Below are 19,307 nucleotides of genomic sequence, written 5' to 3'. Positions count from 1 at the left end.
AAATTATTAATTATAATTGTTTATTTTTTTTTTTTTGGTTTAATTTGATTTTATTTTGATAGCGTGACGTAGTAGAGAAGAGGGGGATTGGAATTATTTATATATAATTTGTTTTATTTTTTATTATTATATTGGATGGATGGCATGTAAAGAAATAAAATTTACAATAAAAATGGATTAATATGGTATGAAAAATGAATATTAACAAGGGCAGTTGAGTTTTATGAAAATTTGTGAAAACATGCAAACATTGAACAAAATTAATGAACAAATCTAAGGGAAAATGCAAAATAAAAGTTGTAAAATGACACTTTAAGCTGAATTGATTAAGAAATTTTAAATATTTTTTTTAAAACAATAATTGATAAAATACGAGAGTGCGAGGTTTGTTAAATATGTCTAGAGATATGGAAAATAAATTAGTTCTTGTTTTTCTTTTTAGGGAAAACGAGTCGATGTTTTACTTTGTAATTATTTAAAAAAACAGGCTTCGTTGTGCAAATGTTGTTCGAGCAAGAACATAACATCGAAGAGAGTTGTCCATACAAGAAAAATTCATATGTGGCCATGAAATTGTTTGCTGATTGAAGAGAGAGGGGGAGATAAGTTTCATAGGAGTTCCCAGTGATTGAAAATTAAATTTTTGTTCGGTATTAAAATAATATTTGGATGTATCTTTCGAAAGCGGTTTTTGTTTTTAATATCATATATGTCATTTTGAAGAGTATATATCTGTCATTTATTCTCACTTAGTTATTGAACATTATAGTGTAAACAACAAAGTCTGTTCTTGCCATCAAAGTGTCATATGCGGGAAGTTTTGCTTTACTTCTTTAAATGACTGCTCACCAAAGCTTATGGTGAATGTGTTTCAAAGTGCGAGATATGGTTTGTGATTTTGACACAAAAGACAAGAATCGCCCAGGTCAGCCAAAAAAGTTTGAAGACCAAGAATTGGAAGCATTACTCCATATAGATTGTTGTAAAACTCAACAACAGCTTGCAAAATCCTTGGGAGGTTCTCAATCAGCAATTTTAAAACGTTTGCAAGCAGCACAATTCATGAAAAAGCTGAGAAATTGGGTATCATGCGAATTGAGGCTGAGAGACATTGAAAAACGATGAAAAGTGGATCCATTACGATAACCCGAAGCGTAAGAGATCGTATGTGAAGCCCGGCCAACCATGTATTTGCACTGTATTTGGTGGGCCAAAAAGAGTCCTATATATTACGAGAATGTTGCAATACCTGTTAAAAAATATTTAGAATGATGTGGTTGGGAAGTTTTGCCTCATCCGCATTATAGTCCAGACCTTGCCCCGTCGAACTAGTATTTGTTTCGATCGATGCAGAACGCTCTGTCTCTGGGGTACGCTTCACTTTGGAACATATTGGCTTGATTCGTGCTTGGCCTTAAAAGATGAGCAGTTTTTTTGGCACGGAATTCATATGCTTTATAGAAAAAACTGTTATACACAACATTTCACTGGTGAAAAGTGTTATACGCAATATTTTATGTATAAAATACTGTTATACACAAGATTATCTATAGAGAAAACTGTTATATACAATACAAAAACTGTTATACACAAAGTTTTCTATAGAGAAAACTGTTATATACAAAGTTTTCTATAGAGAAAACTGTTATACACAACATTTCACTAGTGAAATCTGCTATACTTAATATTTTATTTAGAAAATACTGTTATACAGAAATTATCTATAGAGAAAACATAAAATTTTCTATAGAGAAAACTGTTATACACAACATTTCACTAGTGAAAACTGTTATACCCAATATTTTATATAGAAAATACTGTTATACACAAAATCTTCTATAGAGGAAACTGTTATACACAATACAAAAACTGTTATACACAAAGTTTTCTATATAGAAAACTGTTATACACAATATTTTCTATAGAAAATACTGTTATACAGAACATTTTCTATAGAGAAAACATAAAATTTTGTATAGAGAAAACTGTTATATACAACATTTCTCTAGTGAAAACTGTTATACACAAAATTTTCTATAGAAAATACTTTTATGCACAAAATTGTTTATATAAAATACTATTATACATACAATTTTCTATACAGAAAACTGTTATACATAAAATTTCTTATAGAAAAAACTGTTATACACAAAATTTTCGGTATATAAAGCTGTTATACACAAACTTTTTATTGAAAATGATGTTATACTCAAAATGTTCTATAGAAAATACTGTTATACACAAACCTTTCTATAGAATCAAAAGTTATATTCAAAATGTTCTTTACAGAAAACAGTTTTACATAAAATTGTCTATAAAAAACCAGTTACACACCACATTTGCCATGAAAAATAAACTGGATACCATTCCGTATAGAGTGTCCAAAAAACGGGCAAATTTGAATAAACCGGTTTTGATTATTGTCTTTTAAAAAAGCCGGTTAAACGGTTTCGGTTTTTGTCATCAAAAAAACCGGTTTATATTAAATTTTTATCAAATTATTTTTATTTGTGGACGCTAATAGGAAATGTGTACTAAATCTTGGAAAATTTTATATTTTTCAATTCTTAAGGCTCTATATTTATGCAATTATTTTATATCTTTTACAAAATATTGTCAAATGCTATAACTTTCTATAAGTTTTTCATAAATATATTTGAATGAACTTTAGAAAATATATTTCATTAAAACCGGTTAACCGTCTTACAAAAACCGGATTGTCAGAAAACTGAAAAGTTAAAAAACCGAAACCGGTGGAGTTTACAAAGATGAAAAAACGGTTGACCGGTTTTGGATACTCTAATTCCGTCTCTGAGACTCTCTTGTTTTCCATAATACAACATTAATGACATGCACGGACATGCTAATATTAAACATAAAATAATTTTGAGTATACAGGAATTGTTTTACACAAAATACTGAAAGTGGCAAATGATCCCTGGCTCTTAATACGATCGTATCAACATTTGCATCCCTGCTATTTCTATTTGTGTTTCTTAATGAGACTTGAAAATTTCCTAGCAAAAACTTGATAATAGCTTGTAATTATTGTAAAAAATAATCAATTAAAAAAACACTTCTTCCAAGCCAGTGTTGTTCATTCACACTCTATTTTGAATGCGAAAAAAAGTGTTAAAAACTATAAATTCCAAAAAAAGCCACTATCATTAAAAAAAGTAAAATTTATGTATAAACATAAAAAATTAACAATTAATTATCTATTTTTTATTGCATTTAACAAATAAAGTTTAATTTCTCGTGAAAATGAAATGTATTAAAATGAGTTTTCACACATTGGCTGTTTAAAAAATGTTTTTCAAGCATGCAAAATAATTTAATTACTAAAAAAAAAAACTAAAAAATGAAAGTGCAAATGAAGGGGAAAATTAATATACTTTTAAAAGAAAAATTAAATATTCAAAAAAAAGATAGAAACAACAAACTACTCTAATTAAAACACAAGAAACAATAATTTGCATACATTAGGAAGGAAATTTAAAAGAAGAAAGAAAATAAACTAAAGATAACCTTCAGTTAAACTTACATTGACTAGACGTTGTAGAGTGGCCACATAAGAGTTTTCACTGTGAACAATGGCAGCCACAATATGGCGACGTTTGAGTTGTTGCTGTGAAAGACCAGGTGGCGCTGGTGGTAACATGGGTTGTACCAAACGATTGTGAGCCGAACGGGCGGTGCCGTTGGCACGACTGCCAGGTGGTATCATTAAATCCAAATCGAATCTAGAAGTCGATGCGGTTAATGATGAAATATCATCATCTTCATTCTGTTTAGAAAGAAAAGAAACAAATTTTATTTCATATTAAACAAAAATTAAAACAGGATGACGTTTAAAATAAGATTTTCACATATAGATTAAAATTAACAACAGGATATTAGTTTTTGTTTTAATTCTGTTGCATTTTACTTACTTCTGGTACCCCAGGCATTTTACAGGCAGATTTTGATGAATTCGCTGAATTTGTTAATTTCTGTGGCGATGCCTGTGTGGAATCACACACAGCATCTGGCAAATCTATGCTGGATGAGTTCGATTGCCTGCCATCACGACCGCCCACATCGTATTGATGTGATGAACCGCGTCGTATGGAAAACCAACGCGATAATCTACCACCAGGCGTTTCTCCTGGTGTTGTGATGTCTTCTCGCGGCGGCTGATGGGCTGTGGGCATTGTGGTGGCACAAGTTGTACTGGCTCGTCGAGTTAAGGTACCACTACCTCCACCACCTCCACCACTACTGCTCGTACTTGAATTGCTGCTGGTATCAGCAGTTGAGTTGTTGGCATTCGACGAACGCCATTTGTCAAAGGACAAGTGCTGTTTGGCGCGATTGAATGTGGAACGCAATTGTGAATTGCGTTGATTTGTGGCACTTAAAGATGACGTCACGCTGCCGTTTAATTCCTCCTCGTTGGCCAACTCTTCGTCTTCTGAAGAGCTGTTAGGTGGCAAAGGTGATTTTGTTTGAAAATCAATTTGTGCGGAGTCCGTTAAATGTTCGACCGCTACGTTATTGGGCGATGCCGCCGAACCGTCAGTGGCGCCACCAACGGCAGTCGATCCGCCGTTGGCGTTAAAACTACCGCCAGCTATTGTGCTGCCGGTTACAGCAGCCCCCTGTAGTAGAGGTTGCTGTTGGTGTTGTTGTAGTGCCGCCTCGTTACAGCGGCCTATGACACTGCCTGTAAACGCTGAATGTTGATTGTATTGTTGTTGCTGTTGCTGCTGGTGGTGATGTTGCTGTTGTTGGTGGTGATGCTGCTGCTGATGCTGTAGATTTGTTACCGGTTGTATAATCAAGGGCTGGAGATTGTGACGTGCTGTGGCTAATGTGTCAGGACGTCTTAGATTTGTGAGATTGTGCAATTGTGCTGTAGTTGTCGTTATGTTGCCGTTTTTAGCGCTTTGGGCGCTGGCTATCGCTAGATTTTGATTGGTATTATTATTGGTGTGGTGTGTCGTCGTAGAGGGTAGAGGATCTTCCCAAGAACCGGAATTTAATTTCGATTCATCTGTAAAGAGTTTAAAGAATGGGTGGTTTAGTTTTGTGTCTTAAATAGTTGAAATGTAATAGAAATTTCAATTGTGGTTAGGAATAAACCCTAAAGTAGAAATTGTTTTTTCTAAAAAAAGTTTTTTTATTTCTGTAAAAAAAAAACTTTTTTTTTAAAAAAATTTAAAGCTTTTTGTTGAAATGTCTTAAAGCTTTTAATACAAAAAGTTGTTTTGTAAAGCTACAAACAAAATAAAGTTTGTTGATGAAAAAAGTTTTTTAGTGACTAAAGATTGTCTTGAAAAATAGATTTTTGTGAAAAAGCTTTTATACTAAAAAAGCCTAAAAAGTGTATTCAGGACTGAAATATATCTGGGAGCTTTTTGTATGGAGCTGGCTATTAAATTCTAAAGTATTTTCGACAGAACTGCAAAACAATTTACAAATTCAGATACGTACTGTATCAATTTCATTAAATTTGAAGTTTTTTTTATTTTCCTAAAGAAACTTTCTGTCATATTGGCACATTGTTGTCAATTATTTGGAAAGTAGCATGTTCTTTGAGATAAATCCCCCAAAAAAAACAACTCTCTTAATTTAGTTCTAGACACGTGTAGCAAATATTGAGGGTATTAAATTGAATTAAGTTTTTTGACCTCTGCAACTTACAAACATAATATGGCTTTTACTTTCAAAACTATTGATTATGTAGAGACATGGCACGATTGCCACAATTTATCTAACAAAAGCTTTTTTCAAAAAAAGGCTGACTCTAGCAAAGAGCTTGAATGTAACAACTAAAAATAAAAAAGTTCTTATGCGTTCTTTTAACTTTAACAATGAACAGAACAGAGAATTTTACTTAATACAAAACCACTAAATCATCATCATTTATGGTTGGCTCTAAAATTGATTTGATTTTGTCTGTTGTTTTGGCTAAACTTTAGTTTTGTGCACGTTTACCCAAAAAGCGTGGGTGTTGTTTCACTTCACTTTTTCAGATATTATTTCCTTTTGTCAAGAACTTTTTTTTTTTGTTGCTAAATCTAAATCAAAACAAGAAATAGTAACAGCCAACAAAAATTACAAGTTTTGCTTTTCCTAGGAAAGATTAGTGGGCAAAAATAATAAAAAAAATACAAAAAAATAAAAATAAGTTAATTTTTTTGTTTTAAAAGTTCCGCCATCACATATTTAATGGACTCGTCATAGTCCAAGAGGGAGATATGTTTGGCTGCAAAGCTTATTATTACAGAAAGCGGCATTTGTTTTTATTTAGAGTCTTGTTTTGTTCAGTTTCTTTTAAAACTTTTAGAAGATGAAAAAGCTGTAGATAAGTACAATATGGTTTGTATGTTTATGGATTTTTAATGTTGCTTTTAGTGTGGTAAATTTTGCTCTGTCCATTCGTTGTTGTTTTTTTTTTGTTGTTGTTTTGTGTTACTGCTGGTTAAGGCGATAAGCTGAGATGTTTGTAAATTTTTTTCGCACATAAAAAGGGTCAGTGTTTTAAGATGAACTATTAGGGAAAATAAAACTACTCGTCGTCGTATCGCTATAAAATAAATAAAAAAAAAGAAATACAAAACTATCTCACACTATATTAAACAGAAAGTCATAAAAAATGTGAGGGATAAGGAAGCAATTTGATGATTACATACATAAAGACATATTTCATATACATAAGTGAAGAAATAGAGTGGCCAAAGGGTTATAAATGCACTACTTAGAGAAACATTATTGAAAAAAATATAAATTATTCAAGTCGATCGTGAATAATATTTATGGGAATACCAAACTGATTTCTATAGTTTATCAGATAATACATTTCAGTGCCTTTTATTAAAAATATATACATAAATATTTTCCAGTAAAAAATTAATTTGAAAAATTAATTTGACTAAAAGCTTTTTTTAAAAACTTTTGACACAGGTTCGTTTGTAAAAAAAGCTATAATTGAGACAGTTTTTCAGAAAAAAAAATAATTTGAAAAAGCTTATTTACCCCCATTAACACGAAGCCTGGTTATGTCTTAACTAATAGTTATACTGTCGGTTAAAAATAATTTTTGTATGAAAACTGTCAGTTTAACTATTAGTTAACACATGACCAGACTTCATGTTACTGGGGGTTAGATAGTTATTTTCTCTCATATTAGCACATTGTAGTCAATTATTTGGAAAGTATCAAGTTCTTTGAGATAAACCCTCCAAAAAAACCTTTTTTTTTAATATTTTATTGAGAATATTTTTTGTGAAAATATTTCTGTGAGATTTTTTAAGAAAGCTTATTTAAAAAAATTGTTTTAGTGAAAAAGCTATCTTCCAGAAAAAAAGCTAAATAAAAAAGCTTTTGCTTAAGAAAAACCTATTTTAATTGTATTGCATTTTTTTAAGATTTTGTGTGAAAAAGCCTTCCTTGGTTTTTTTTGGAGAAAAAGTTTGTTTAAAATAGAAATAATTTTTATTGGAAAAGAAAAATTACTTTGTGGAAGTTGTTGAGCTTATTGAAAAAGTCTCTGAGAAAGTTTTCTTATGAAATAGCTGTTGTTTGAAAATTGTTTTTTTATTTGGAACTTTTTTATAATTTTTTTTTCCGAAAAGGGTTTTCGTAAGAAAATGTTTTTTAGGTTTGTGGAGAAAATTCTTTTTTTCATGGAAGATATATAAATTAATTAAAAAAAAATTATTTAAAACGCATTTCTTTTTTCGTGAAAAACTTATTTGAGAAAAGGATTTCTTAAGAAAAAGTTTATTTTGCAAAACCATCTTTAAAAATAAAAAACCAATTGAATTTTTTTATGAAAAGCTTTATAAAAAAAATTATTTAAACAAAAATATATATCTTTTGTACAAAAAATAGGTTTTGTGAACAATTCTTATACATACATATGTATTTTGAAAAATATAAAAAAATCTAATTTAAAAAAAAAAAAATTATTTTGAAAAATAAAATTATTTCGAAATTTTTTTAAAAAAAAAATTATTTTGAAAAATTAAAATTTTTTTTTTAAAAAGCTATTTTTAAAAAAAAAATACAATTTAAATAAAAATATATTTTTTTTAACTTTTGTACAAAAAACAGATAATTGTTTGTGAAAAAGTCTCAAATTTTTAAAAATAAATTTTTTTTTTAAAAAACGTAATTTTAATAATAATAAAAAAATTCAAATTTGTTTTTAAAAAAATTATTTAAACAAAAATAAATTTTTTTAACTTTTGTACAAAATTCTCTAAAAATAAATAAAATTCTAAAAAAATAGGTCTTTGTGGAATTTTGTTTTATTTTTTTTTTTTGAAAAAATTGATTTAATGTTTTTAGTGTTCCCTGAGGGCTTTAGAGATTTGACTTCAATCTACATAAGGATCCAAAAAATATTCTTTGTAGATTTTAAAATGAAGTTTGTTACTTTGGTAAAGAGTGTAATCTACAAAAATACTAACAAATCATACGAATTTTCTTCAATATTCCATAAAAAGTTTGAATATTAAATAAAATTTTAATATTGCATAACTCCCCTAATTTTTTTTTACCCAATTTAATGATTTTCCTAAACTTTAAGTTACTTTCTTTAAAAATCGAATTCATTTCCTTACAATTACAGCTCATTTTCTAGCTAATACCACCTAGATATCTTAATAACTTTTGCTTTTATTTGCTAAACTTATTAGAAAGTTGTTTCGTTAGCGCCCACAGTCCTTATTCTGCTCTTTCCTTAAAGCACACTCCACAAATAACGAAATCCCTGCTGTTAAAAAGATTCTTCTTTATGTGTATATTTATTTATTTTTGTTTCTTTTTTTATCTAAAAAAAACGTTTTCTATACAATATAGTGCATATGTTAACATACATACTTAAAATAGTAAATAAACATCTAATTTCAATTTGAGGACCACATTCAGACACTCACTCACTCATTCATTCCAGCCATCATTCATTTTACCAATTACATACATAAGTTAGCAAGTAAGTATGTATGGACAATGTGACGTGTATTGACTCTTGAAGCCAAGATTTGAATGTCAACCATTAATAATGATAAATAAAAAAAGGAAAAAAACAAAGTTTAGCACAAGTCTATAATAATCACCATCATCATCATCAACGTTGTCAATATCAACATTAACAACATCATCATCACCAGTTTTCTACCATCATTAAATCAAATACAATATTACAACCACTCATATACACACATTTAAGGAAAATAAAATAAAAATCGATGGCAATCTATGAATTACAAATAAATAGGAAAATAAACAATAACTATGTATATATTGTATTGTATATATCGCCACCTAAAATGCAAAAGGGCCTATCAAAACTTTTGAAAATTTTACCAGAGAGACAAAAAACATAATAAAATTTACAGTGTTTTGATTACAAATATGATGCGCTGTATCAATATCCATTAAAAACTCAATTTTGAATTTTTTGATTGTTACTTCCTTTTGCATTTAAGGAGACGATATGTATGTTGAATAAATATACAAACATACAAAGTAAAATAAAAATCTACTCAAATATCGCCAATAGACAAAGTCAACTCAAATTGTACAAATAAAACGACAACTGACTCTATTTAGTTTTCTATTTTATTTTTTATTTCAGCAATTGTTGACATTAAAACGCGTTTTATTTGCCCAACATGAAATCGACAAAATACATTAAATAAAAATGGAAAAAATAAATACAAAACTAGATGAAATCTTACAAAAATATTGAATACACAGGAACAAATCGATTAATCATTTCAACAGTTTGATGTTACAACGACATCGACGACGACACTGCTACATGGAAACTAATAATAATACCCACACAACTGTAAACATACTCTTCCAAACACTCAAACTTCCATACAAAAACCATTATGGGGTGCTAACATGAATGAATGGACGGAGACACTTTTATTTTTACAAGAAAAAACAAACAAAAAAACTAATTCAAACTAGTAAATTTTTAGTTATTCAAACTTTTAAAACAAATTTTTTATAGGAAAAATTGTCGTTTTTAAAAAAAGTTAAAAAGTAATTTTTAATAAAGTTTGTTACTTTTAAAATTTCTACATTTTTAAAAGTTTTGTTTAGCAAAGAGAGATCCATAAAAAAATTGAAAGATATAAACTTTTTTAAATTTGATGAGCTTATTGAAAACATATTAAACAAGTAAAAATTTTTGAAAAAGCTTAATTGCTTTCGAAAGCTCTGAAATTTCCTTAGATGTACATATTGTTGTTTCCGAGATATGTTCAAAAATATTTCCAGAAATTGAGGTAGTCATAGCAATATATGGACCCATTTTGTTAATTTTCAATACCAAAAATTTCGATTTTAACAAATTTGTCACCAAAAACTATTTTCTTTTTCAAAATCCTAACCAAAAGTAGGTACACTATCCCAAAGTAGGTAAAATAAATGACATTTTTGGAATCGAAAACAATTTTTTTAAATTTCGTTAAAAAAAAAATTTGGAAAATATAAAATTTTATATTGGTTTATCGATGCCAGAAAATGTTACTATTTTATATTTAAACATTATGGGTAAATGGAATAAAAAATCAATTTTTAATTGAACTTTTTTTCAACATTTAATTTCCTACCTTGACCCATGACTCGAAACTTAAAATAAAATCTTTTATAAAATTTTTAGAATTTGATTTTTGGATTACAGATAAAAATTTTGGACCTTGTACACAGAGAAAAAACCTTACTGTTTTAAACATAATCCAAGAGCAACATATTATGATAAGATTTATGATAGTAGTGCAAACATATTATGATCACATTGGGTGTATGACTAAAAATATGTACACGGTTTTTGTTTTTAATAACTTATATGTCATTTTGAAGGGTAAATATCTATAATTTATTCTCACTTAGTTATTGAACATTATAGTGTAAATAACTTATTTTTTTTGCTTCGAAAATGTCGAATTTTGTACCAACGAATCGTCATACGGGCAATTCCATATCATCGTACGTGACATTTGTACGCCTATAAAGTGGAATACATTTTGCAAAAATAATAGTATCTGAAAAATAATTTGGTGTTTATGTTCCATTCAGAGGTTACTATATTTAAAAAAAATAATAAATTCTTTCGAAACATTGTTGTCCAAAATATGGAGGAAAATAAGTGTATATCGTTCGTGACATAAAACGTAGAAATATCCGAATAATTGCGAATCATGAGAGGCGTTATGTTTTCTTTTAATTTCATACACTAAACCAAATATTTTTCCTTAAAAATCATCATATTTAAATAAAAACAATCTTTCGATGATTTTATAATAAATAAAATTTAATATCGTACGTGACATACCGTATGTGACAGATTTTTCTCTTATAATAATACAATATATATTCTGTTAATATATGTATACAAGAACTAAAAAAATGAATAGAAAATATACATTCAGTTTCAATAAACAATTTGATAATAGCAAATAAACAATCAGAGTAAAATTCATTTCAAACTATGTACATGCTAATTGGAAGATTAGTCTTAACCGCAATCTTAGCCTACCAATAAAATTAAAAAATAAAATACAGTAGTTTAAACTATTATTATTGTCATTAAAATGTTGTAATAAGCTCTAAATACTTCCACATAGTAATATTTTAGTGTTTTCTCCTATTCAAAACATGCGGAGAGACGATTTTGTATGTGTGAAATAATGCTTGAACACTATAAAAAAATAAAATTTTTGCCACGAATCATTTCCAACCCAACCCAAAGCGTAAGAGATCGTTTGTGAATCCCGGCCAACCTGCCGAATCGACACCAAAGCCAAATATCCATGGCGTTAAGGTAATGCTCTGTATTTGGTGGGAGCAAAAGGGTCCTATATATTATGAGCAGCTAAAAATTTGACCAGACCATCACAGGGAACCTGTACCGAACGCAACTGATTCTTTTGAAGCGAGCATTCGCCAAAAAAACGCCCAGAATATGCGGTCAGCAATGAAACCGTAATATTCTATCATGACAAGGCTCAGCCACCTGTTGCAATACCTTTCAAAAAGTATTTAGCATGAAGTGGTTTTGTCTCACCCGCTTTATAGTCCAGACTATTATTTGTTTCGATCGATGCAATACGCTCTCTCTGGGATACTTCAGAATCCATATGTTGCCAGAAAGATGGGAAATAATCATCTATATATATAAAAATGAAATGGTCCATGTATGTAATGTCATCACGTGAGAACGGCTGGAGCGATTTGGCTGATTTTTTTTTTATTCGATTCGAAATTTTTAGATGGTTTGTAAAGAAAAAAAAATCAAAAATTCCGGGTAAAACTCGGAAATTTTTTTTGTGAGTCCAGTCAACTGTTATAAAAAAGCTCCCTAAAATATGCAGTGCAATTTTAGATTTTATTTGCAAATAAATAAGAACAGGCTGGCGTGCGTGTGTTGGAGAAACTTGAAGAACTAACATTAGTAAATTCTACCGGGCGAAGCCGGGGCGATCAACTAGTAGTTAATCATTGCCAATACTTTGATTAAATTTATATTGTACAAATGTTTCAAAACAGCTAAAAATTTGAAAAAATCCCGCATTTTTAAGTCATACACCCAATATTTTATTGAAAATCACTTGTTTCTGAAACAACTCGATTTACTGAACTGGGAATTTGGACCTAGAATTTCACATTGATGAAATATGGGAAAAATCGAAAAGACGTTATCTTATATTTAAGTAATTTTTAATTTTGGTAGGGAATGAATATCGCTAAACAGTTTGAAGTCCCTCTACAGTTTAAGTGTAGCTTTTTTTAAAATTTAATTGTTAAATACAAAATTCTTTGAAATTACAAATTTTTTACCAGGCTTAATTAATGGATCGATTATGGATGGCAACCTAACTTCAGTTGCGTTGTCAGTTGCCTAAATGGTATTACAGATGGCAACTGGCAGCATCGTTTTTTGTTGCCAAATGGCAACCAGAAATTTGTGGTTGCCCTCTGGCAACGCAACTGAAGTTCGGTTGCCATCCATAATCGACACATAAGTATTTCCTTTAGCGATAATGTTTGTAGCTAAATTTTGTTATATTTGTTTTCGTAGAAAAGGAAACCACTTTTAAAATATAAATCTTAGAAGCTTTCCATTTAAAGCTCTTTCACATATGTATTTAAAACTCATTTAAAAATCTTAAATTTCAATAAAACCAAACCTTACAATAATCCTCATTTTCATTTGACTAAACTTTCAAAAGTTAATTTTTCAACCATTCTTATTAAATACTTTTCAGTATAAACCTTTTCCTAGGAAGCCAGAATAAACGTAATGACCAAAAAAGAGATGGAATAAATAAATATGTAGCCTGTCTCAAGGACATTTGGCATTATAAAACCTAGAGACCTAGATAAGACGCAAAAGTATTATTTCATTCATTCATGATTTCAATATTGATTTGCTGGCTTTGCAACACAAAAAACCCAAACAAGTACGAATAAAAATAAATGTGTTGTGATCTGTTTTCAGGCCTTATGTGGAAAAATATGTTGAAGATGTTAAATAAGTTTTTTTTCTTACTACTAGTTTATATTTGACAAATGACTTTGTCTTGTCAGCCTCCATATAAATAAATAAATGTGCGTAAAACGTGTATGGATTTTGGCAGGAATGAACAAACAAACAAAAAAAAACTAAATGTAAAAACCAGTATGTTTAAGAATATAATAAAATGTAGCACATTGTACATGGAAGTAGAAATTGAGGCAGTAGTGCTAAAAATATTGGTTAGTAGTAGTAGCAGTAGTAGTTAGTAGTAACCATGGGATGTGCAACAACTTGTCAACTACTGGAGCTGTTTTTTGTTTATAAATTCTACTTCATTCATTCACTTAATATTTACTCAAGCAACAATAACAACGAAAACGTGGAAAATATTTTTAGTATGTAGGTTTATAAGCTAAAATAACAACAAAATAAAGTCTTATTGCCAGCAATTGAATTAAGTAAACGAGGTGGAAGGACAGCCAGACGGACTTAACTGCTGCTATTATTATTATTTAAACAGTTGACTGTTGTAGAGTTAGTTGCTCGAGTTTTTTTATTTTTTCCAATATTTGCCTGTTGCCTTGTTTTTGTACAATAATAAAAGGCAGCTTTAGTCAATTTTTTCTTATAACATTGGCTTGTGTTATTTGCTTATTGAATGCCTTTACTTAGTTTAGTTAGTCGTAGTAGTTAACTATAGCCAGCCATAGAGATAAATATTTAAAGATAAAAAACAGCCTCAACATCAAACAACTTTGGATTACAATAAAATGTAAAGAAAAAAAAACACAAAAACCAGTGGATGATATCAAGTTTGTTGCTTTAAACTTTGTTTATTTTTATTCATTCATTTTATTAACTGATATTCAATACATCAGTGAGGAGGTTTCCATTTAGCTGTTGTTTGCCTTTGGTTCAACTGAGTACAAACATTAAAAAAATATGGGTCGCCTGCTAGTTTAGTTTACTTTACTACACTTTTCTACATACATATTTACTTACTTGTTGCTTTGAGTTCGATATTTCTATAGGTTACTTGGTTTATTTTTTTTTATTTTTATTTTTATACCCTGCCACATGTTGCTAATTTATTGGTTTCACATGTAATTTTCAATTTCATGCATGGCTCATTGATTTCAACTTTTTTTTCAAACTGCTGAGTGTTTTTAAGGATATATTTCTTTTATTTTTCTCCGAAATATGCTTAATAAATATTGAAATTGTTTAACTATTTACTATTTGATAGGGAAAAATTATCAAATTTTTTTTCATTTATTGAGAGCATTATTGAATTGACTTTGTGGAACAAAGCTTTTATTTGACAAAGACTTGAGCTCAATTGTTTATAACTTTTAATTATTTCATTGATTTTGATGAATAAAATTATTGTTCTAAAATAAGATGTAAATCAAAAAGCTTAATTATCATATTTATTAGAAGCTTTCATTATATAACAGATTTATTGAAAAAAGCTTATTCTAAAGCTTTTGTAATTCATACACCCATATTTTGATCGCGGTTTTTGTTTTTTAATAATTTATCTGTTATTTTGAAAGGTACATATCTGTCATTTATTCTCATTTAGTTATTGAACATTATAGTGTAAACAACAAAGATTTTTGCTTCCAAAATGTCGAATTTTGTGGCAAAAAAGCGTCATATGCGGGAAGTTTTGCTTTATTTCTTTACTTTGAAAAAAGTGACGCTGAAGCATTCCGATTGCTCACCAAAGCTTATGGTGAATGTGTTTTATCGGTTTCAAAGTGCGAGGAATGGTTTGTGCTTTCCAGAAGTGGTGATTTTGACACGGAAGACAAAGGTCGCCCAGAACAGCCAAAAAAGTTCGAAGAGCAAGAATTGGAGTCATTACCCCATGGGGATTGTTGTCAAACTCAACAAAATCATTAGGAGCTACTAAAGCATCAATTTCAAAATGTTTGTGAGCATCAGGATTCATCCAAAAGCAAGGAAATTCTGTACCATACGAATTGAAGCCTAAAAACCTTGAAAGACGATTTTGCATGTCCGAAATAATGTTTGAAAGCTACAAAAGAAAATCATTTTTGTACCGAATCATTACTTGCCAAGAAAAAGAGATCTTATGTGAAGCCAGGCCAAACAGTCGAATCGTCACCAAAGCCAAAAATCCATGGCGCTAAGGTAATGCTCTGTAGTTGATGGGAGTAAAAGGATCCTATTTATTATGAGTTGCTGAAATATGGCCAGACCATCACAGGGAACCTGTACCGAACTTTTGAAACGAGCAATTTGCCGAATACGCCCAGAATATGCGGCCAGACATGAAACCGTAATATGCCATCATGACAACTCTCGGCCACATTATGCAATCAATACCTGTTAAAAAGTTTTTAGAAGGAATTGGTTGGGAAGTTTTGCCTCACCCGCCATATAGTCAATACCTTTCCCCATCCGACTACTATTTGTTTCGATCGATGCAGAACGCTCTCTCTGGGATACGGTTCACCTTACAACAGAGTATCCGAAGTTGGATTGATTCATTCTAGGTCTCAGAAAATGAGCAGTTATTTTGGCTTGGAATCCATATGTTGCCAGAAATATGGGAAAAGATTATAGCTAATAATGGCCAATACTTGGAATAAATTTATCTTATACAAATATTTCAAAATAAACGGTAAAAGTTTTAAAAAATACAGCATTTTTAAGTCATACACCCAATATTTAAAGACTTTTTTGCTGGAAATAGAACCTATAATTTGTTTATATCATTAACATATTTAGAATTTATCTTTTAAGTTAAGAACTTTTTAAATTTTTTGCAACAATTAATTTTGTAAATTGAATTTGTTAGTAATCAAAAAAAACTTATTTCGGATATTATCAACTAATTTTAAAGTTTATTTTTAAATATTTTTATATGGGAGATCCTCTTAGATTTTTATAGTATACAAGCATTAGCACTTTCTTTGCTGGAACTAACTTTTAAAAAGCAAATTTTGAGTTTTATTGCTATATAAAATAATTTGCTATTAATTTTTTCTTACCAAGACGTATGATTAATATTAATTATGTTAATTTTGGGTATCTTTTACTCAATTATTTATAGCTTTTACAAATATTTGGATATTTAAATGATTTATATGCAGATTATTAGCTAAGGCTATGATTGAATTTCGGTTTTACTGTAAGTTAACCTTTAAATACATACTTGTAATTTTATCTATGAAGTCTTAAAGATTAAATTGCATTAAATTAATTTTTTAGAAAATAATTTATAGATTTATAAAATATAAAGATATTTAATATTTTTAGTAGCTTATAATTTGATTAAATCAATCAAAAACATATAAAATATAAAATTTTTAATATTTTCTTATGAAGGCGTATGATTAATATTAATTATGTTGATTTTGGGAACCTTTACTAAATAATTTATAGCTTCTACAAATATTTAGATATTTAAATGGTTTATATGTAGATTATTAGCAAAGACTATGATTGAATTTCAGTTTTAAAGTAACTTTTAAATACATGTAATTTTTTCTATGAAATCTTAAGATTAAATTTCATTATTATTATTTTATAGAAAATTATTTATAGATTTATAAAATATAGAGATATTTAATATTTTGAAATATAATTTATTAGCTTAGAATTTAATTAAATCAATCAGAAATATATAAAATAATTTTTTTTTGATTTTTTCTTAAGGCGTATGATTAATATTAATTATGTTAACTTTGGTTATCTTTTACTAAATAATTTATAGCTTTTACAAATATTTAGATATTTAAATGATTTAAATGTAGTTTATTAGCTAAGACTCTGATTGAATTTCGGTTTTACTGTAACTTATAAATATTTATAGTTTTGCCAATAAAGTCATATAACTAAAAAATTAAAAATTTAAATATTTTTAAACTCTATTTATTAGCTTAAACTTTCATTAAATATTGTGGGAGTCAATCTATCTAGCAATCAATTGATTGCTATTTATGTGAAGTACTGTGACTATTTATATCCTTTCAAAAATAGAAAATTATTAGTATTTCAATGTTCAACAATCTTTAGGTAATTTGCAATTCCCAGCAATTGTATGACCAAAATAAACTCTCGAAACAAATTTTAATCATGTGCCAGTAATTTATTCAGAATTATTATGTTTGTTCTATTTTCGCAACATGACACTTTAATTTTGTTTATTGTCAGCAGGATATAGACACACATACACATTAATACAACTACTACAACAACGACGACATTCAATGAACATCTTGCAACAACAACGAGTGAGACTGTAACAATTTACCACATAAATTTCTTTATGTACGTGTGATGTGATGTTTTTAGCTGGGGTTTTGTTTGGTTTATCTTGTTTTTCCTGAAAAACTAAAATTTCCCTTTATTTCCTTGTAATCCGACTAAACAGCAACAATAACAACAACCTGGTCTAGTTACATGACTGACTGACTGGAATGGCTGCCTAACTAGCAAAGGGACTAAGAGATTGACTGACTGCAGGACGGACTGACAAACTAGCTTTGTGAAATGAGTGAGCGTGTGTTAACTGTAGGCGTTTTTTGTATGGAGATTTTAAGATTAGATTTGTTGCTGTTTTAAGGTATGAAAGGGCTTTTTTCATTATTATTGCAAGTACTCGTTTGTTTTTAGTTGGTGTTGTCTGTGAGTTTGGTTTAGTTTATTTACTTGGTCTTCATTTGTTTTCAATTTAATTTATGAGCATTTTTAATGTAGCGTATTTTTTTCTTCTCTTTATTATTTACTGAATTCTAGGAAAAATGTGGAACACTATGTTAAAAAAAAAACTAGAAAAAAGGTGTTGTTAAACTATAAAAATCTTATTGACACAGTGACACTGTATTTAAATTGTTAGATCTTTTGTGGAGGGATGCAAAAAACTAAACATGTAAATGTGACAGCAATTAAGGCGTTTGTAACACAGAGTAAAGATTTTGTAAGCTAGATTTGAAAAGTAAAAGTTTTGGAAAAAAAAAAACAAATAAATAATAAAAGTAATAAATAACCTTAGCTTATTATTAAGATTAATTTTATACTGAAAAATTTGTTTCTGTTTAAATTTTCCTAGAGAAATTTAAAAATATCAAAAATTATTTATAGATTTTTAATATTTTTGTTAGCTTAATTATATAAAATACAATTGGTACAATCCAGCTAATTACGGTTTTTATTCATTTCTCTGTTACTTGCGTATAAAAGTCATTTTAGAAATTTGAAAAATTTTATTAAGAAGACGTATGATTAATATTAATTATTTTAATTTTTGCTATATTTTACTAAATATTTTATAACTTTTGCAGAAGTTAACATATTTAATTGAAATAAAAGTTATTAATTAGCTATGTTGTTACTTAAATTATGGTTTTATATAATTTTCCAAAAATCCTTTATTTAATAATACAAAAATAGGTCACAAATCCACTTTTCATTACAAATAATTGTTCATTGTTTCGACAATATATTTAAGTAGCTTACATGTTAATAAATTTTACGAAAATATTTAAAGCTGTTTTATTTTGCGAATTCTATATGTTATCCAAAAAGATGTGTTACAAATTTGGGTTTCAAAAATTTTTTATAAATTAAAATTTTTACGAATATGCGTTTACAACATTTCAAAATTTTTTGCCGAAAATTTGTTGATAAATTATATAAAATAAAGTTTAGTTTTGAAGAATTTTTTTGTACAAATTCGGGCTTCAAGATTTTGAAATGTTTATACGAATTTATACACTTTTTTAATTTATGGCTGGAACCAACTTGT

At 28.5% G+C, this 19,307-nt stretch overlaps 1 protein-coding gene across 1 annotated transcript in view; it reads right to left on the bottom strand.

Annotated features, from left to right (window-relative positions):
* LOC135958942 (uncharacterized) overlaps positions 1-19,307 on the bottom strand; it is a 625,963-nt gene that overhangs the window by 9,046 nt on the left and 597,610 nt on the right. Inside the window, exons 5-6 of the mRNA XM_065509893.1 lie at positions 3,933-5,035; positions 3,545-3,787 (exon numbers count right to left, since the gene is read on the bottom strand). Coding sequence (XP_065365965.1) covers positions 3,545-3,787; positions 3,933-5,035 — 1,346 coding nt within the window. The remainder of the gene's footprint in view (positions 1-3,544; positions 3,788-3,932; positions 5,036-19,307) is intronic.

The sequence above is a fragment of the Calliphora vicina genome, chromosome 4, assembly GCF_958450345.1.
Source record: "Calliphora vicina chromosome 4, idCalVici1.1, whole genome shotgun sequence".
In the NCBI taxonomy this organism is placed as follows: domain Eukaryota; kingdom Metazoa; phylum Arthropoda; class Insecta; order Diptera; family Calliphoridae; genus Calliphora; species Calliphora vicina.
Note: the sequence above shows the minus strand (reverse complement) of the source record. Positions and strands in the feature narration are given on the sequence as shown.